This window comes from Sander vitreus, chromosome 8, assembly GCF_031162955.1.
Source record: "Sander vitreus isolate 19-12246 chromosome 8, sanVit1, whole genome shotgun sequence".
NCBI lineage: Eukaryota > Metazoa > Chordata > Actinopteri > Perciformes > Percidae > Sander > Sander vitreus.
This window is the reverse complement of record NC_135862.1, coordinates 23,024,672-23,045,483: the sequence shown is the minus strand read 5'-3', so window position 1 is coordinate 23,045,483 and position 20,812 is coordinate 23,024,672. Positions and strand designations below refer to the sequence as shown.

The 20,812-nt window shown below is 41.0% G+C and overlaps 2 protein-coding genes across 4 annotated transcripts; one reads left to right on the top strand and one right to left on the bottom strand.

Moving 5' to 3' along the window:
- The first annotated feature begins 702 nt into the window (after positions 1-702).
- phrf1 (PHD and ring finger domains 1) lies at positions 703-15,188 on the top strand. 2 transcript variants are annotated; one of them, XM_078257519.1, is made up of 19 exons: positions 703-789; positions 1,575-1,711; positions 1,845-1,991; positions 2,286-2,482; positions 2,618-2,701; positions 2,827-2,960; positions 3,059-3,150; positions 3,511-3,689; positions 4,000-4,132; positions 4,298-4,422; positions 5,072-5,265; positions 6,286-6,408; positions 6,994-7,148; positions 8,538-10,470; positions 10,593-11,839; positions 12,019-12,095; positions 12,613-12,720; positions 12,896-13,024; positions 13,174-15,188. In XM_078257519.1, exons 2-19 carry the CDS (start codon positions 1,624-1,626, stop codon positions 13,330-13,332), a joined length of 5,304 nt encoding a protein of 1,767 aa, XP_078113645.1. In that variant the 5' UTR covers positions 703-789; positions 1,575-1,623; the 3' UTR covers positions 13,333-15,188. The 2 variants fall into 2 exon arrangements, with proteins under 2 accessions (XP_078113645.1, XP_078113647.1); XM_078257521.1 differs by lacking the exon at positions 6,286-6,408.
- A 569-nt stretch (positions 15,189-15,757) lies between these two features.
- irf7 (interferon regulatory factor 7) lies at positions 15,758-20,299 on the bottom strand. Of its 2 annotated transcripts, none has more exons than XM_078257518.1 (10): positions 20,189-20,299; positions 19,618-19,771; positions 18,792-18,972; positions 18,612-18,700; positions 18,426-18,477; positions 18,197-18,313; positions 17,870-18,072; positions 16,853-17,054; positions 16,644-16,759; positions 15,758-16,509 (listed from the first exon to the last, which is right to left on the bottom strand). In XM_078257518.1, exons 1-10 carry the CDS (start codon positions 20,194-20,196, stop codon positions 16,321-16,323), a joined length of 1,311 nt encoding a protein of 436 aa, XP_078113644.1. In that variant the 5' UTR covers positions 20,197-20,299; the 3' UTR covers positions 15,758-16,320. The 2 variants fall into 2 exon arrangements, 1 of the variants encoding a protein (XP_078113644.1); XR_013502405.1 differs by having other exon boundaries at positions 16,419-16,509; positions 16,864-17,054.
- Positions 20,300-20,812: the final 513 nt, after the last annotated feature.

Here is a 20,812-nt window from a genome sequence, read left to right as displayed (position 1 = left end):
CTTAATTGACCCCCCTTTGAACTTGTCAGCTGGAACATGATGTTCTTTCTTTGTTTTGATAATATCAAATAACTTTTCGACTTTGGGTAGCCTATATAATAGCTTTCTTCTGACCAGTGTTTGACTGTTAAAACCCGATCGGATTATTCACAGCCAGGATACACATAACCCCATGATTTAAAGTAGCAAATCAGGATTACATTAGATTATGTAATATCTGATTTTGCCAAATTAGAATTACCACCAGGGGGTGACAGTTGCACATGTTGACTGTATTAACTGTTTGTGGTTTATGACAGCCCCATAGGACAGCCCTAGCACTTCAAGGGAAGAATTGTTGTAGTTATAGGCCTACTGGTAATAGGCTGATTTGAGTTTAATTTAATTGTTTATGTTTTGATTAGTATAGGTAGTACTGAATGTAAAAGATAACCATGTCATAATTTTTCATTATAGCCTAATCATTTATCATTACACATGCGTCTCAAATGTTCTCAAATGTTTCAAACAGTTTACCCCTGCACACTTGTAGATGTATATGTGCACTTTTTAACTGTATTTCGAAATTTATGAAATCAAGGACATGTCATCTGTGTAAAAGTGGTTTCTACATTTCATATTTACAGTCAATGGTAATGACTGATCTCAGATAAACGAATACTGTCTCTTTAAGAGGCACAGTTGACTGAGTGCACTCTGCCATTTCCGTTTCTAGCCAGCCGGTGGTGTCACTCAACAACCGTAGAGACTTCAAATCAATTCAAATAATACCTCACAATACTGAATAGGGTAGGTTTGAAATAAATATTAACTACTCTAACACGACATTGCAGTTAAGAGGATTAATTAAGAAATTTGTGTGAATTCCCTCACACACTAAGTGTTTTTCGTGCACACTCCGAAGGGGCTTGTAATTGACGTTTGCTAAATTTAGCTATTCTGAGGCTAGCTAACACGCTACACTAAAGCTAATGTCACTAGCTAGCGTCATTTTTCTATTAAGAACAGCGTTACAGGTTAGTCCCATATTCTTGTTAGTGCATATATCTATAATGTAAATATCTACATATACGCTGCATGCATAGTTTAACCGAGGCGTAGAGGATGCACTCTGTTTGGTGCTGAGCTTTCTTCTTTGTTTACAAATGTAGCCATAGCATAGTTTGCAGGCTGCTGCTAGCAATCTAACGTAAATGTAAGGTAACGTTAACATGTTCCCGTTTGTCTGCAAACAATAAAAGTAGTTTACAAAATTCGGTTAATTTGAAACTGCGGTTTTGTAGTTTCTTAACTACCCACGAGTGTCACTCCCATAGACCAAGACCACAAGCTTGATGATCATTTTCCTTTCTGCTCAAGGACTCAGGCAAAAATATCACCTTCTCATTCCATGAAGTTTGGATGAATTCCCTTCATCTCCTGTCCTTTTAAACAGTAACAATTACCAACACACCTAATTCCTAATGACATTCTGTCAGACCCAATTGTGTCATATTCGTACAATTTGTATACAAGAAAATTCCAGACATTTTTCTTTTTTAATTAAACACTGCAATTATGGTGTATGTTGTCAGGATTCCATTAGAGAAAAGCTGTCCCGCTGTTTTATTCTGATGGTCAGCCATGGATGAAGATGGCAGCCAAGATGAGCTGATCAACTGCAGTACATCCCACAGCAAAGGAAAAAGGGCTGCCTTGTGGGCCATCTCAGGTAGCTTGTTTAACATGTATCCGATCATTAGCTGATGAAATAGGTACATTTCACTATATGCATTTACTTCCATAAGAATACACTATTAAACATGCCTAAAAGCTTTTAACACATGCATTTATGTTCCTCTTAGATGACTCTGACAATGTTGAAGAGGAGTCTGGGGAGGGAGAAACTGACAGTGGTGAGGAAGAAGAAGAGGATCACGTAGACGGGGAGGAGGATGATGATGATGAGGAGGAGGAGGAGGAGGAGGAGGAGGAAGAAGAAGAAGAGGACGGTACAAGTGACTGATTTTTACAAGATTATCATATAATTATTCTTTGCTCAACTTGTTTCTCTGATAAAGGTTTATGTAATTACAGAATACACTGCAGTCTCTAATTTTTAGCTTAAGAAGCCTTAGTTTTCCTATAGAGTTGAAAGTGAAAAATGTAGCTTCTGCAATACACTACACATGTATGGTGTAAAACAATACATCATTATTTGCCCACTTCTTTGTTATGCTGCAAAATCCTCTATAAATATGGTATGTATAGTACATTCACAATATAATTCTACCCACTTTTCTCAGATGAGGAAGAGGAGGGAAATGCTAAGGCTGAGGATGGAGCTTTTGGGATAACCTCTGCCGACGTTGCAGGGATGAGCTCGGATGAGGACACAGAGAAGTGTCCCATCTGCCTTAACTCATTCAGCAGCCAGCCTGTTGCAACGCCGGAGAACTGCGAGCACTACTTCTGTCTCGACTGCATCCTCGCATGGGCCAAGGTGGGGCTGACTTCATGTTGTTTGAGCCCAAGGAGAAAGCACTTTGATAGGCAGCACCGTATAGCTGATTAGGTTGATTATCAGTAGATGCTTTGCATTTAAAAAGCTGAATGTTTTTTGTTCTCTGCTATTTAGAATGCAAACTCGTGCCCTGTAGACCGTATTGCCTTCAACAGCATATACCTAAGGAAATGTTATGGAGGCAAAGTGAAGAAAATGGTGAGTGCCTTCAGTCTTTGGTAGCATAACTTCTGGAACATTTATCAACCCAGTTTACTCTACATACATGTATGTGTTGTGGATTAGTTGTTTATGTGGGATTTTGTGATGACTGCTTCATTCAGATCACAGTACAAAAGCCTGCGAAGGAAGAGCAAGAGGAAATGGTAAATCTGGACCTGGAGCAGACCAGCTGTGAGGTGTGTGGGGGCACTGACCGTGAGGACCGCCTCTTGCTCTGCGATGGCTGTGATGCTGGGTGAGAAAGACTAATGGACTAAACTATCAACTTTTATAATAATAATAATAATTATTATTATTATAATTATTAATAACTATTGGACTATTGTTCCATAGTTATCACATGGAGTGTCTCACACCACCTCTTGACTCTGTTCCTGTGGAGGAATGGTTCTGCCCTGAGTGTGAAGCCAACAACCGTCACTCAAGTAAGCCTTTAAGTTATTTGCCTTCCTAAATTCATGTTTGCTCAATATGGAGCAATTTAAAATTGCTAGTCCTTTATGGACAGGAAGAAAACTAAATCTGAATATTCCATCTTGTAATATACAATATTTAACGTATTTTAGTAAATTGATGTTCTTGAAAAATGCTGCCATAGTATGTTTTAGTTTTGTTTTTATTTTCTTTCAATGACAATATGTTGCAAAAAAACAAATTCCTATAAAGACAAAAAATACATATTAACCTATACCATTTGTTCATTATATTACAAGTGGCCATGTTTAAGAATTGTTTTATTCTTAGCATCTTTTCACATGACAGACCTTTAAATCTTCTTGACTCAGGGGGTTCAGCTGAAGAACTTAGTGATACAGAGAGCCTACCTTCTACTGCTCGTCCTGCCACCAGTCGCTTACAGTCCGGGGCTGCAGGGCCCACCAGAGCTATCGCCCGAACTCAGCAGAGTGAGAGGGTTCGAGCTAATGTCAACCGACATCGCATCACACAGGCACGGACATCGCAGGTTTGGCATGAGGCGTGATGCTTCAGTCTTGGCTTACTTTCTAACTCACTTCCACAGGATATGTGCAGGCTGGATCTTGCAGAAATGTCTTGATGTGACATTATTGACTCATTGAGTTGCGTGTTCGGTTAATGTACTTCAGTGCTGCTGACAGGAGAAATAATGGCATGCGTTTGTGACATTTGTTGTATTTGATTAGTGATAAAAATGCTTGTGTTAAGGAGCAGTGCACGTGTTTGGTAGTTGTGTTTTAGACAACAATGGTTTGTGAGAGCAAACCAACGGAGTAATGCAACCTTTTTCTTACTAGTTGGCTCCCACGTATATGATTCAATCCACTTGGCTTGATGAGACTATTAACGCTGTGGTGGCTGGGCTCAATTCGGCTGTGTATATACGGGACTTAACACCACGTGTCCCATCTAGCCGCAGGCGCAAGACCAGTAAGTAAGCACACGCATACAAATTCACTGCAGTTTTCAGATAGGGTAAGCATAATCACAAGCACACATGAACTGATGTAATGGAAGGAAAAGCAAGAGATGGCTACGAGGCCAAAATGGTGATGTGTTTGTGATGAGGGATAACTTTTCTGATTGATTGAACAGGAAAGCGCAGAAAAGTTAGAAGCAAGAAGACATCTTCTGCCAAGGGTAAAACCGGTAAATTAGCAAGTACAGGAGTCAAGAGGAGGAAGCGGAGAGTGAGAAAGACTAAATCCAGAAAAAAGCTGGTGAGTGTGTCATCGATATCAGGCTTGAGATTTAAATGATTTGTTTTTAAATATTTCACTAGATGTATCACTTAATGTAAACCAGGAACAATTAATTAATAAAAGTTATTAATATATACATAATAGTAAAAATGTATAATATTAAATATGTAATATTTCCATTCCACTCCATTATAGACAGAATACCAGCTGAGATCAGTTGCATTGTTTTTTTTAACCAGGGCAGCAGTTTTCAGATTACATTATGTGCTTACATAATTGCAAAAGGGTTCTGCAATGTTTTCTCAGTTAGCCTTTTAAAATGATATCAGATTAGTAAACAGAATGTGCCTTTGGAACATTGGATGGATGGTTGCTGGTAATGGGCAATGTAGATATTGCATTAAAGATCAGCCACTTCTTTCTACAATAACGAGAACCATTTTTCCATTATGTAAGCACATAATGTAATCTGAAAACTGCTGCCCTGATTAAAAAAACAATGCAACTGATCTCAGCTGGTATTCTGTCTGTAATAGAGTGGAATGGAAATGTCTAAGTGACCCCAAACTTTTGACCGGTAGTGTGTGTGTTTATTTATTTATTTATTTATCTTGCAGTCATGAGATGCATTTCTTTAGTTGACTCTAAACCTATGTTTTCCCATTAGATGTTGAAAAAGGCTGCCACTCCTCGAAGCCGTATTGCTAGTAATCTGAGAATTGTAAAGGACAAGAAGAGCTCTTCACTTCCTACAGTATATCGGCCATCAGAGCACACGCTAAGCAGCATGCGCGCTGACATAGGTGCAGCATCCCTCTCTATCTATGGAGATCCATTTGACCTGGATCCATTTGCGGATCGGTAAGAAGACTTGCAGAATACCATTCAAAATATATAATTGTATACATATACTGGCCACACTATTAGGTGAACCTTGCTAGTACCAGATTAGACCCCTTTTTCCCATCGGAATTGCCTCAATACTTTGTGGCACAGACTCAGCACTATAAACATTCCTCCGAGATTTTGGTCCATATTGAAATGATTGCATCAACGCGGTTGCTGCAGATTTGTTGGCCCACACACCATTATGCCACCACCACCACCGGCATAAACCGTGGTTGGACTTAAATAATCATTCCTTACAACCGAGGTATGCAGAAAACGTTGAACCTTGAAGCAGATAGATTACAGAAGGCCACACTACATTTGGCACGGTCTCTCCAAAATTGCACAACAGAGGATTGGAAAAAGGTTGCTGGTCTGATGAGTCTCGACATGAAAGGACAGATCCATCCTGCCTTGTTTCAACGGTTCAGGCTGCTGGTGGGGGATATTTTTTTGGCACACTTAGGGCCCCTTAGTACCAATTGAGCATAGTTTAAACGCCACAGCCCACCTGAGTATTGTTGCTGACCATGTCTATCCCTTTATGACCTATGTGTACCCATCTTCTAATGGCTACTTCCAGCAGGATAACGCACACAAAGCTAAAATCATCTCAAACTGGTTTCTTGAACAATCCAGTAGAGCACCTTTTGGGATGTGGTGGCGATTAGCATCATGGATGGGCAACTGCGTAATGCTATCATGTCAATATGGACCAAAATCTCTGAGGAATGTTTCCAGCACCTTGTTGAATCTATGCCCCGAAGAATTAAGGCAGTTCTGAAAGGAGGTCCAACCTGGTACTAGCAAAGTGTACCTATAAAGTGGCTGGTGAGTTTTTTATTTATATATATATATATATATATATATATATATATATATATATATATATCACACACACACACACACACACACACACACACACACACACACACACACACACACACTGGTAATAATTGAGCTAATTGTGCCTTACGGTATTTATTTGACCAGTCAGGAGGAAGAGCAGCAGGCCCACATTACATCACTGTTGGAAGCCAAGAGACGAGGGATCTCTCGCTCTGCTCTTCGCTCTCACCAGCCTGTAGCTCGACCAGTCACTGCAAGCCTATCCGGGTAACATCCCCTTTTTGCCATGATGTGTAGATTTGGTTATCCAGAACAGGTTCTGATTTGTAAATTTCCATGTCTATAGCTAACTGCGGAACATGTTTCTGCTTATCAATCTCTAACAGGACCAATAGTTTACTGCAGCATGGTGTAAGTCTGGTTATAATGACCCAGAAATCGGCTAATGCTGGTTGGTGGAAAGTAAAAACAACTGTAAACTATAAACATGTGCATGACATGCTAGAGAATATTTGTCACAAATTAACTTGCTTTGAATGACAAATTTAAATCGGCTAAAAATAAAGGTGGTTTATGCCTTCGACATACATTGCTTTTTTATTCTTGGTCAGATAAAAAAAAAAATCTGTTTTGATAAGATTCAAAAATGATGAGCAGATAAAAAAAAAAAACCAGAAATGATTAAACAACAATTCCAAACACTGCTAATGTGCATCACGTTACACATCATAATTGCCGATGTAACATGAAGTGTCTTAGCTGTCTCAGTCTTTATGATCAAGATAGTATCTTGCTTAATGGATACTAAAGAAATATGGTTGGTTTAATTAAAGGTTTGCTTTGCTGTTCCAGGAGAGGAATGGATGTGCCCCAATCAAGGAGTGTTTTTGAGGCAGCTCCTGTGCCCGACCTCCTGGGCAGCATCCTATCGGGACAGAGCGTCCTCTTGATGGACAGTTCTGATGTCGTTATTAATCGAGATGGTTCCCTCAAGGCTACAAAGCCAAGTAAGTGTGTGTGGCCAGAGGCCCAAAGATCTGACTTCATCTTACCTCTAAGGAAAATAATTGATGTTTTTGAAAAAGTCCAGTTGTAGAAAATCAAACTTCAAATTAACATCAACCTAGTCACGCTTTGCCAGACCCTCCTCCACCGCGGCGCTGTGGAGGAGGGTCTGGCTAGTCCACACAGCATTCTGGGATGGGAGAAAAATGTGCTCTGATTTATTGGCATTTCTTTAAACCAATCACAATTGTCTTTGGTGGTGCTAGGCACCGAGAAAAACCGCGGGGCCGCTGCAAAATAGTCTCAGGAATGAACTTGTTTTGGTGGAACGTGTACGTTCAAAAGTTGTTTCAGTCATGCAACAGAAGCCTCAGATTGGACAGATAGTCTAGCTAGCTGTCTGGATTTACCCTGCAGAGATCTGGGAAAAGGTTAACCATAGTCCTCATATATCGACCAGAGTTTAAAGTGTTCATATTATGCTCATTTTCAGGTTCATAATTGTATTTAGAGGTTATATATCACAATAGGTTTACATAGTTTAATTTTCATAAAACACCATATTTTTGTTGTACTGCACATGGCTGCAGCTCATCTTTTCACCCGGTGTGTTGAGCTCTCTGTTTTAGCTACAGAGTGAGACATCTCACTTCTGTTCCATCTTTGTTAGGAGTCGCACATACACAGTACCTAGGTCAGCACCACAAGCCAGTCAGAAGCAGAGTATGAGGGCGTGCCACGCTAGCAGCTAGGCGAGCATAATAACATGTTATTGTCCCAGAAGTAAAGGCAATAGAGCTGTTTGGAGAACAGTGTTTTCTGTTGGAGATGGTAAGTCCCTTTGGGGTGGACTTTGGGCTTTTTCACTTTGTAAACCTATTACATGCACAAATAGATATATAGCACAATAAATGAAAGGGAAAAAGCCAAAAAGCATAATATGAGCACTTTAAAACGGCAACACAAAGGAAGCCCAAAGCAACGCATATCCAGCCTAAATGAGTGAAATCCGGTAGGATTTTCGTCGACAACGGAGCAATCCCAGAAGTGGAACGTCAAGGATATAGACTAACGTCAACCTGACTGCTTTATATAAAATGCACATCCAGTTGGTGAATATCAAACTTTAAACTATCTTTAATCTGCGACACAAGAGGTGAGCAATATTGCTTGTGTTATTCCTCACTCATTGTCAGCTGATTGTGACTGACTGAGCCTGTTGCTTTCACCATTTCCCATTTTCTGGTTTTTCCCAACACTGTGTAGTGTTATTCTGTATAATTACTGTGGGCAGTGTACAATTTGTAAGTCTGTGTCATCTGCAGAGCAAAGCAAAATAATGATTCTACTTTTTATATGCGTTTATTATTTGTAAATTTCTTATGTTACAGTGATGCCATCTGTGTCAAACCGAGGTTGCAGCAATAGCAATAGCTCAGGAGAAGCCAGCACCCAGATCAGCCCAGTGACGTCACCCAGCCAAGGAGACAGGTCTCCGTCTCTCCACTACAACGGAGACCTACCAGGATCCTCCCATAGCTCCATAAACAGACCTTTCTCCCAGAGCTCTCGCTTACAACCCTACATGCCCTCCTCAGCCAGCCACATCCAACCATCTTCCCATTCTGATTTACCTCCCCGAGGCCATCCAAGTTTGCAGCCGCCTTGTCCAATCAGACCCACGCACCCTCCTGGTCACCAGAGAACCAATGGAGTAACAGCCCCCACCCCCTCATCATCCACCAACCCCTCCCTGGACTCCAGCTCCAAGAGCAAAGGAATGGCCTCATCACAGTCTAAAAAAGCACCTACGAAGCCCATGTGGGTAGATGTGTCAGTGCTTCCTAGGATACCAAAAATAAAAAGGGAGAGCAGTGGTATCACAAAGGATGGCACTAGTCAAGATGGCAGCAGTGGCAGTAATCACAGCAGCAGCAGCAGCAGTAGTAATAGTAGGGGAAATAGTAGTAATTCTACCACTGGTAGTAATGGTTGTGTCACTCCAGAAACAGGCATGAACAGCCTTGCTGGGGACCAGGGAAGGCAGCAAAGTGTAGACCAGCAAAAGGGCAGGGCTGACGGTCAGGCCCAGAGGCAGAGGCCTGACAGAGCCAGCTCGTCCTCCGCCTTCTCCAACTCATTCTCCTCTTCCTCCTCCACTGGTTCTTCTGCTAGCCAGCCACATTATTCCTCGTCTTCCTCATCTTCCTCATCTTCATCAGCAGCAGTGAGCTTCCGCATCAACGCCAGTGGGAACTCCTGGCAGTCAAGGCGGCTAAGCAGCTCGTCATCCTCTGCTACTGGAGGCAGCACGCAGGCCCCCCGACGAGAAAAGGAAGATGAAGCAAAAAAGAGACAGCTGCGCAGGGATAAACAGATGCTCTTGGCATCGCGTACGCTGGTCCATAAAGACCAAGACAGCGATAATATCTACGATCCCTATAATCCCACCCTGTCAGAGTCTAGCAGCTCAGATGATGAAGCTGAGAGCACAAGCCTGGATGGCAGCTCCCTACATGCCAAACGGGAGGGGAAAGCTCCAAGTTTAGGAAACAAGAAGGGTTTAGTGCAGAGCAAGCATGACCTGGTTCCTGTGAAAATTGAAACATGGGAGACTGAGGTCTCACAGGAAGATCCAGGGAGAGCCAGTTCTCAGGAAACCACATCATCGGAGGGCAGATTCTCAGAGGAGCATGTCAAGGTAGAAAAAGAATTTAGATTAGTAGACACTAAGACTGAGAAACAAACAGTGTTACTAGACACTAAAGTTAAGGACGAGCCAGGGTTAGATGATGCAGGGGAAGCTGAAAGGTTTGGTCACAGCGTACAAAGTTTGAAGTCAGAGACAGCAGACACCACACCACCTGTTCAACACAGCCTGGATCTTTTAAAGACTGAGAGGGGGACTCTCGAGGAGGAGAGTGGACAGACTGTTGGCACTCTGAACAGTGATCCCCCTGACTGTAGGAACGATTCATCAGCATCTAACTCTGCTCCCACCAAGAAAAAAGAAACCAAATCAGATTCCAAATCCTCTCCCAAGTCAAGAGATTTGGGCCATAAGAAGAAGGCCTTTCAAGCTTCGAAGGAGAGACGCTCTAGCAGCCCAGAGACGGACCGAGGCAGGAGAGAAGACCGTCATGCCTCAGGCCAGGGAGGCCGACAGAGAGAAAGGGAGAAGGACAGAGAAACGAGTTCAAGGCGGTCAAGGTCCAGAGAGAGGAGAAGGGCACACTCAATCTCAGAAAGCTCTCCATCCGGTTCCCCTGATAGGACTCGCGGAAGGAGACGCCGGTCCCGGTCCAAAGACAGGAGGCGATCTAGGTAAATATGTAATACCTTGTCCAATATTCCTGAAATCAATTATTTAGTAAACATCTTTATTTAACACCAAATCGTTTTTTTTTCTTCAGTTAAGAGTTTTGACTGTCATTACTGATTTTTAGGTCTGGTTCCGGCTCTAGCAGCAAAGAGCGTTCGAGGAAGAAGCATAAACGAAGTAGCAAGGAGAGAAATGATGGCAGAGAGAGAGGCTGTGATAGAAGACGGGTGTCAAAAGACAAGAGACATGGTTGGTCTCATTCAAAATCTTCTTCAAACTCACGTTCCAGATCCAGATCCAGATCGAAGGACCATAAGCGTCGGTCTTGCTCAAAATCACGGTCAAAGTCACGATCCAGATCCAGGGAAAGAAGGAAAGAGCACACACGACTGCAGCAGTCGTCTCTCTCCTCCAGAGACGATGTGGAGTCGCGGTCAAAAGACAAGAGGAGACACAGGTCTAGATCCAGCTCAAGAGAGAAAAGGAAAGAAGTAGGATCATCATCCAAGACTTCTCAGAGAAGTTCAGGGTCCTGCGTTTTGTCCTCTAAAGACACAAAACGGTTACAGGACATTAAAAAAGAGAAGGATATCACTCGGAACTCCCTCAAAGAGGAAAAAGTTGCCACAGTGAATAAACCGAAGACTCCCTCCTGTACTGCCGCACCTATAGTTCGAAAGAAAGGCCAAGACTTCAGGGCAGACGACCAGGCCACAACAAAAGAAATGGTGGAAGAGATGAAGGTCGGAAAAGAAATCAAGAAAGAAAAAGCATCTCTTGATATGTTTGAGGATTCTTTTTCTTTTACTAAACCAATTAAGAAAGAAGAAACTGACATTCATGCTTTGATGGTAGCCAAAAGCCTAGATGAGGAGTTAAACGAAGAAGACCCCATCAAGACTGAGGCATTTGAAATCAAGACCGAGCCCTGTGAAATCCCTGTAATTAAAACTGAGCCAAGTTCCCCAGAAATATTCCACTTACCCCCTGTCGCCTCATTTTCTACACCGACCACACCGGTTACAGCGGTCAGTCTCCATGATACAGTTTCTCAGTCTCGCCCAGAGGTAATGGCCTCCAGAGAACAACCAGCCACGGTTGGGTTGACTGTCCCTGTAAAGCAGGAACTTCGGCAACCCTCAGACTCTGACGATGACTTCAACGTTGACGTGATGCTAGACAACCTGGACTACGTGAAGTCTGAGCGCACAGAGGAAAGTGGCGCCTCTGTCACACGAGAGGAGGAAGTAGAGGAGGGGAAGAATGAACAGGTATCGACTGTAGTGGGAGCAAAATCCAAGACTCAAGTGAAGAGGGTTACCTGGAATATACAGGAGCCTCAGGGGCCTCAACCAGAGAAATCCGCAAGCAGTAAGTGTTTGCTGCTGGATTGCACCACACCAGTTTTAGTTTTTGCTCAAAAGAATTAAGATGTAAAACGTGATTCTAGGTGACGTTTCTCACACAATTGCACATTTTCTTTTTCTTACACACACATTTGGATAACTTCATCTTGATATTTTATCCTGCCGGGCTTTTTTTTTGCACAGAGCTGTCTCTGTATAAGTTGAAGCTAAAGCAGGAAGGAGCTCGCAGACCCCCTTCAACAGTCCAGACATCCAGTCAGGTAGGACAGTCAGTTGTTACCCCAGAGTTAACCTAATATTTCGAGCAACTAGTTTATTTTAAACATCAATAGTTGAGTGTGATGAAATGACCAGAGGGTGGCAGTGTTAAGTCGCATGGATCGAAACTACAACTGATACTGCAAGTGTTTTCAGACTAAATGAAAGTAAAAGCCATTCTGTGAAAGTCAAAGCTGTTGTCTACACATTTGATGTAATCACTAATTCCAAACTAAGTCCTTCCCTTATTTATCCTTACCAAGTCTATATACATAGAAAGTTGAAGAAAACTGTTGCATAAGAAAAAAGGCTGAATCGGATGAGTGCAATTGGCACGGATTGTGGGAAATTGTAATGGCCATTTTTCACAATTTTCTGACATGTTATTGACAAAATGAGTAATCATGAAAATAACCGTTAGTTGCAGCCCTAAATTACTCAATCTATCATTTATTTGATCCTTGTGTAATCTTTTATTCATTTTCTTATCGTGCATATAATCTCCCTTACCTTCCACAGGACATCACTGGAGCTGTCAGTCACCCCTCCAAGAGGGGTGCTGCTGGTCCTCTCAGTGCCTCCTCTACTTCTGATGGTGTACAAGGAGAGGCAGAGGAAGGGCATTTGGTGAGGAATGACCAGCTGATTCTGGCCTTTTGAATGTTTTAATCTCTGAACAGAAAATCTCAAGGGGTCTCGTGTTGTCTGTGATTTTTAATAAATGTTATAACGCCTTCGTACTTTGAGATTACTTGTGGACAACTATATCATGACGTCTGTAATGTTTTACTCCTGCCGTCAGTATTTGAAGAAGCTGCACATGCAGGAGAGAGCTATAGAAGAGGTGAAGCTCGCCATCAAGCCTTTCTACCAGAGGAGAGACATCAACAAAGATGAATACAAAGAGATTGTACGCAAAGCTGTCCAAAAGGTGGGTTCCAATTTTTTTTTTTGCCAAGATACTAAAAGGTTTAGCCCTAACAGTAGTAAACTAAGGCATTTCTCAGTGTCTCAGGTCAACAGTTGAATGAGTGTTTCCTAAGAATGTATATGTAAGTAACTTGTGTTCCTGGTCATCAGGTGTGCCACAGCAAGAGTGGGGAGATCAACCCAGTGAAGGTGGGCAATCTGGTCAAGGCATACGTTGACAAATACAAACACGCTAGGAAACACAAGAAAGGAGAGGACATGGGGCAGGCACAGGAGGCTGAGGCCATCAGGACCTCTGGTAGCCCATGAGGAGGTGTAAATTACAGGCAAGGACAGCAACATCCACTGCAGACATTTATTCATATGTTTTACTTTGTGTTCTACCACCGGGTGTGACCACAGGGTCTGACAAACCCAATCCAAATGGCTTACTAGGATTTGCTCAAAGCTCCAAGGTGCAGCTATAAGGTTGTGCTTTCTAGCTTAACTGAATTTTGACTACAAGCTGTTGTTGATCACTTGAACTGCACCTATTGATGTCTTGTGCTTGGACAGTCACTGCCAGGAACTGGTCTCTTTTGTGTAGTACAGCTCAGAAACTTTATGGGAGACCTTGAGGTTGTGCCTTAAAGAGGCAAATCTCAAAGACCCTCCCATGGAGTGATACATCAGGTAGCTTTCTCCACAGACATATCACTGGGAGGATGCAGCGTGGGCTTTGAGGTTCATATGGCTGTTTTCGTTTTGTGGGAGTAAAGGCGTATTTATCAGTGGCAGAACTAATTTTGTTGGTTAAGAAGTGATATAAAAGTGTGCAGAATATGCATATGAATAGGTTTGTCACATTATGGAACAACACTGTTATGCAATTTTTGTAGAACATTTATTGGAGTAATTAAACAATTTTAGATTTGGTTGTAAATAATATAGATTTGATATATCCACTTATATGTTCCTTTCGTCTGTGTTGCCTGTTGCGAATGACTAAAAACGGTTCTAGTGTATAGTTGATTGGTTCATGTTTTGTATTTGAAAGCCTCTGTTATCTGTCTTCCACATCTCTAATATCCATCTCTAATGAGCTACATATAGTCCAGCGTACTACAGATGAAGTCTAGCGCAGCAGTTTGAAATGAATAATGGAGTCACTCCTATAAAAAAAAACCAGCCTCTTCTTTTTGGGCATACTTGCTTTTTTTATGATCTAAACAAACTTTTGAATCTCAGCATTATCCATTTTTCAACCCATCACTGAAAATGTAGAAAACCACGGAATATTTTGTTTTTGTGGCAAACTAGTAAAACATAAAAAAAGTAAATGAAAGAAAACACAATTTCCCTCAATAAAAGAGATTAAATTTGTTTTTGGGCAATCTGTTGTTTTTTTGTATAATGGAGACTACTGCTCCACAGTCCAGTAGGTAGTATAGATTGTATGTATGAGTGAAAAGGGTTATAGTACAGACATCATGTCTCAATGGCTGAGTTGCAATTACCTTTCTAAAGTGTTAATGTCTATATTTTGTCACCATCTTCACCTGGTGCTGTCATGTCCGCAAACATTTTAACTACCAGGTTGTTTTTGTATTTAATGTAAAGTATTAAGCTAATTTGTATTGGCATACTATGATGGTTTTGTGAGATCAATGTATAGCCCAATTTAATAAAAAAACAATGGAACATCTCAGCAATTTCCAAGGTAGGTATAATAGAAGTAAACGCATACTTCAGTACTACAGTACAACATAAAAAGAATGATTTTAATGTTCACCTCGAGGTGTCTGCAGTACTTAATTATGACTGCTTTTGTCATTGTATCTTAAACCTGAACCTTCGTCAGGATATCCTTTACTACTCTGCTGCGCTGTCTTCACCAGAACTCTCCATGAGAAACTAAGTCTGCGTGTTCACCATTTAGTTGCCTACGGTAGTTTGCCAACTGTGAAGACGGATTAGGTGGGTGGTTGGACTTGCCTTGTACTGTGTTGTTCAGTTTAATTCGGCTTTATAAAGCCAAGGATTGGGAGTGGAAGAATCTACAAAAACAGGTGCTCATGTTTATCTGAATGTATTTTACTTTTTTTTTTTTCTGCATTAACTTGATGAGACAGACCAGGTGTTTTCTAAAAGTGAACACAGATGATAATAAATAGGGTTTCATCTCATATTCTGTCCTTGTGTCGTATTACGATTTAAAGGATTTGGGGTTTAAAGTGGATTTAATAATAAAAAAAAAAGTTTGTCTTCATTTTTGTTTTTGGGTTATGGACATCTGAAAATTCATTGTCAGGGCTTGGCATTAGAAAGTTATATAAAAATCTATAGACCTTAGACCTCATTCAAGGGTAAACAATGGCAGTTTTATTCAGTATGAAAAGTACAAAATGACCAGCAGAGTATACAAATGTTAACACATTCTGAAGTGTAAAACAATTCACCACAAACCATATATATATATAAAAAAAAAATATTTATGTATAAAAAATATATTTTTTTTACATATAAAAAAATATATTTTTATATATATAAAAAAATATATATTTATGTATAAAAAATATTTATTTTTTATATATATATAAAAATATATTTTTATGTATAAAAAAAATTTATTTTTTATATATATAAAAAATATTGTTTATACATATATAAAAAAATATTTTTTTATACATATATAAAATCAATATTTTTTATACATATATATACACACAAATATGTATATATAACATATATAAATAAATATTTATATATAAAATGTATCGATCGATCGATCTATGCATGTATGTATGTCAATGGCTGCATGACAAACCTCTACATACATTGTTTAACTTTACCTTCCTTTGCATTTTACAAGCTCGTAAATATGTGATCAAAAAGCAAACATGTTAAGATTTACCAGCATATGGTAGGCACCATTTGGTTACTACATGAATACAATTTCAACCATACATTTCATTAAGAGATGATTTGACATTTACAGTAATCATAAAAGTGTATTCTAAAGTAAAGACCATTGGCTTTGAGTTATAACAGTCCAATAGTGGAGGAGTTAACTTCTACTTATGTAGTGATAAAAATGCCTGAAGTTAGCGACTAATGTGGACAGAAGAAAACGCAGAGCAGGAGGCTGGAGTTAATGAGTAATGGCAGATTAATAGTATAGTAACTATAATACTACATTTAATTGTGTGTCTTTCTGCTTCATATAGTCAACCTATTCAACATTTTAGCGAAGCTTTGGGTATGGTCCCATAGGTAGTTGAAAATAGTCCCCATTAGGGGCAAATGAGAGATCAAATGTCAGAAATGAAGTAGAAAAGGCGCAGCAGCCCGTGCTGGCTCTTCATCTGCCGGCAGACCAAAGACGGAGCTAATAAGATCATAGAGGCTGTTGTGTGAGATCTGGAGGCTGACGTTGGCGCTGTGAAGAGACGAAGCCCCCTCCATCTGGGCCATCTCATGTAAGTGTCGACAGATCAGAGGGACAACCTACAGGGGCAAAGTGACACAGTGAGACATTTGACAGCACTTTTAATCTGCAGAACTGTAGGGAGATTATCTCAAACACTGTATTTGTCTTTTGAGGTGAAGCTCAGGAAAAAACAAACAGGAAAGAGGGTCACCTTGACTACGATGAGCTTCTTCTCCAAAGGTTTTCCGTCAGGAAACTTCTCTCCAAAGCACATGTTGATGGTGTAGTCAGGAGAGCCACCATTGTTCTCTCTGAACTGCTTCAGTTCTGAAACAGATATCAGGTGAATCCATTTATTTCACAGTGCAAACCTAATGCTGGCTTCACATGAAATGCAACCGTAATAACATCCACACCTACCATTAACATACTTCTCAAAGCTGAGGAGCTGCACCATGGTGTTCTGGGGCAGCTTGCTTGGGTCTGGGTGAGCCACACTGGGGTCACTGGTGCTGGCAAACACATGGCACCGGTCTTGCCTCCAGGCATAGATACCAGTGTCCCGGACCTCCAGGAACAGACCTCTCTGGATGCTGTTAAGGATGCGGTTGGTGTACTCAATCTGGTGTAAAGAGAGTTGTGATTACAAAAGCTTTTACATAGAAAAAAAGCTTTGGCACATTGAGGATGCACAGCAGTATATTGTATGTAAACTTAAGGGAAAATATTTTTTACATTTATTTCCCTTGTAATGGATGGCTATGCTTCTCTTTGAAAGGCTGTTTAAACTGAAGCTCTTTTTTTATTTAAGATTATTTTTTAGGCATTTTAGACCTTTGTTTATATAGGACAGCTGAAGACATGAAAGGGGAGAGAGAGGGGGGAATGACATGCAGCAAAGGGCCACAGGGTGGAGTCAAACCTACGGCCGCTGCGTTGAGGAATAGACCTCTACATATGGGCGCCTGCTCTACCAGGTGAGCTACCCAGGCGCCCTAAAAGAAGTTCTTGCACTAACACTCTGATCCACAACTGGTGGTAACCGTAAGGAAAGCAGTGACGAGGAAGTCTGCTAGAAAACAATACATGATTGTTCCAGCGCTGCCTGGAAGTGAAAATTTTTTTTGCAGGATGGTAGGGGAAGACTCATGAATATTCATTAGGGAACTCATCCCTGAATGGCTAGTACTCACTGCCTGCTCTGGTTGGTTAGGTTTAGGCAAGATGAGGGTTAGGTTTAGGCAAGAGGAGTGGGATTGGTTATGGGATGTCAGGGCAAGCCAATCAGGGATGAGTCTTCCCCTACCACCCTATAAAAAAAAAAAATGTTGCTGCCTAGAAGGCACTAGGATTAGGCAATGGTTAGGGTTAAGGTTAGGTGCCTTGAAGTCGACGGTGGGGGCTTAAAACACCATCGAGCCTGATGTAATCACGTACCTGTTTGTGGTCCAGCAGACGATCCGTGGAGGGGAAGCACAGATGATGGGCGTTGAACTCATGGGCCTCCTGCTGGTAGTGGAGCTGGAGAAGGGCAGTGGACAATGTCATCTTTAGCATTTCACTTTTCCTGTAGTGGATGGAGATCTCCAGGTCAAATATACTTGGCTGCAGAGGTGAACTGAGGACTGGCGGAGGATTTACTGTAAAAACAAAAAACAAACATGATCACATCTTTACAGATAATCAATTGGAAACAGTTTCCCCCATTCTATAAAAAGGATATAATAAAGGAATTTGATTTTTATTTGATTTGGCTGAACATACCTTCACAGTAAGAAGGCTGATCTGGTAAAAGCTGTGGGGGGTTCTCGGCTGCTACAGGATAGCTTTTAGGAAGAGCTGGATTGTGCTGACCATAGTCCTCTGCCCACTGTTGCTCCTCTATTGAAGACAATAAAAAAGGAGATTAAACTACATTTAACCTTTATTATAAGGAGAGTATGTTTTTCTATATGACTTATATGGTTAGTCCTTTATGCATAAGACTCTGTACCTGATGGCTGGTTGCCAAGATCCAAAGCCATAAAGTTGTTAAGCAGATTATGCTGTTTGGAGGGGAAAAATACATATTATTTAGGCATTTAATAAATACCGAACGGAAGAAAACACAAGCAACAAAATTGTGTGATATTAAACCAATAAATGGAGAAGTGAAAGTGCGCTCCAGGCAATACCGCACCTCATTTCCTGAGGGGAAGTACTCTATAGGAGAGCTGTAGATGACAGGATCCTCCTGTGAGTCTTGTGTTGGCGGACTTTCATAGTTGTCTGCAGATAAACAAAACAGATGCACATTAATTTGCATTCAAACTCAAAATAGTGAAGGTAGAAGGCTTGGGATAAATGACTATGGTCTTACGCTCAGTGTTGATAATCTCATAGATTTTATGAGGGTCGTCAGAATTCTCATGATTCTTGGAATTATCCTTAATCATCTTGAAGCGCAAAGAGAGGTTGTTCAGAGCACATCGGAAGTTGGTTTTCCACCTGGCCTTGTCATTGGGGAACTCGTTGATCTTTCCACTTGCTATTGCCCATGCCTGTGTACCATACGAAGAGAAGTTTAGATAAACTCCATATGCATTCACATTTAAACAAAATGGGCTGTCCTGCCGTCAAAAATGAAGACACAGCACAGGAATCTGCAATCACTCTCAAATTAAATTGTGAATTATGACCACTTGACAATCAAAAATGATGATGTTGCATCGTAAATGCATTAATTACATATGGGAAAGCACCTCCAGTCTCAAAGTTCTTCATCATTAGTGCTGCTTAGAAAATCCTGCAGTTACTTCCATTGTTTTCTCAAGGATAAAAGTTTGATTGCTGGCTTTTTACTTGTAATAGAACATTTTTGAACCACTCACACTGTGTGGTATTGCTAATGTGCCTCCTCTATTTTGACTCAAGGGAAGTGGAAGTGCCACCACACTGGTGTTGACATGCTATAATAATTGCCCCGGTCAGTCAACACCTGCCATACATCAACCCTCTGTCAGGTAATGACGTGAAGGTCATTTTCTTCAGAAACGCCTACGAGTAGTGTTTGTGGCACAATATTATACTGTACTCTAAAATACAAGCAGTATGACTATAGTTGTATCAGAAAGAATGTCAACAAAGCCATAAACATTGTATCTAATCACGCTGTGCCAGAAAATAGTAGAGGCTGCTGAACCTACCCGGAATATTTTAATGTCCTCGTCATTGCAGTCTCTCCTGGAGTTGTGCTTCCAGGGGACTCTGAACTTGTTTTGGCCCACATAGCGCAGGCCCGTGTACTGGCCTGTCTCCACCTGCTCTATGAGCCAGCTGGAAAACTGAGGCTTGGGAGGGCTGAGAGGAAACACGATAGATTAGTGTTGTTCTTCAATTACACATTTCCCTATGGCAGAGAGAGGAAATATACACACACACACACACACACACACACACACACACACACACACACACACACACACACACACTGTGGTGAAAGCTAGGTCATCTTACACTGCACACTGTTTTTCGGTTATTATACAGACAGTCAAAAAGAAAGCCTGCAATCCTCAACATGACCTAGTCAACAATATTCAACAACGTGCATACGTTACTAGACTTCTTCAACACATACAGATTTTAATAAGTCTATACACACAGCAAGTTTCACAAGGAACTAACTGCTTCACAATACATACAATCCACTCACAACAAAACAAACAAAAAAAAAATTTAATAGCCTAAATAAAGAAATGAGGGTGTTCGTTTCCATACCTTTGCATTTCTCAGTGAAGGTGTTAATCTCTACGGAGCTGTTGGCATGTGGATCCTCGGAGCACTTCGGCTGAATTTATAAAATCAAAAACACTGACACCAGCATGAGGTTTTCATGTCTCCTCCCCCAGTGGGAAGGTGCAGCCGCTCCTGGGGCATTTCCGACGCACGAATGGGTACGTTTGATTCATGGACAAGCAGGAAGTTAATTCCTCACACAGAGATTAGACAGACGATGGAACTGCTCATGGTTGATAAATCGAAGACACCGTCCTCTGCAGACCGGATGCGGACATGTTTTTTTTTGGAAATGGAAAATTTCTTCAATCTTAAGAAACTGAAAGTAGGTTTTGCTGAATACTGTCTCATCTCTTCAATTGCAACACCACGTCACCTGCATTGCATCATTCGCCTCCCAAGTTCATGTTTTTCTCGTACGCGTTTTCGCCCACTAAAGCCTGGAGCCAAGCCTAGAAATGAAATACACGATTTCATATATGACGTTCTTAAATACGTTTATTGCTTTTGAATCTATGTAAACATAATCTCGTTTTTGTAGAGAGTGATGCCAAGTCTACTGTATACGTTTGTATTGTTAAAAACCTATTTTTTAATGAATTATTG

Excerpts from the sequence above, each read along its gene's own strand:
- phrf1 (XM_078257519.1), top strand. The coding sequence starts at position 1,624 with ATGGATGAAGATGGCAGCCAAGATGAGCTGATCAACTGCAGTACATCC. Across the intron at positions 2,961-3,058 it reads TGCGATGGCTGTGATGCTGG|TTATCACATGGAGTGTCTCA; the intron begins GTGAGAAAGACT and ends ATTGTTCCATAG. Across the intron at positions 5,266-6,285 it reads CTGGATCCATTTGCGGATCG|TCAGGAGGAAGAGCAGCAGG; the intron begins GTAAGAAGACTT and ends TTATTTGACCAG.
- irf7 (XM_078257518.1), bottom strand. Across the intron at positions 18,478-18,611 it reads ACTTCCCCTCAGGAAATGAG|CATAATCTGCTTAACAACTT; the intron begins GTGCGGTATTGC and ends CCCTCCAAACAG. Across the intron at positions 17,055-17,869 it reads GTCTGCTGGACCACAAACAG|ATTGAGTACACCAACCGCAT; the intron begins GTACGTGATTAC and ends TCTTTACACCAG.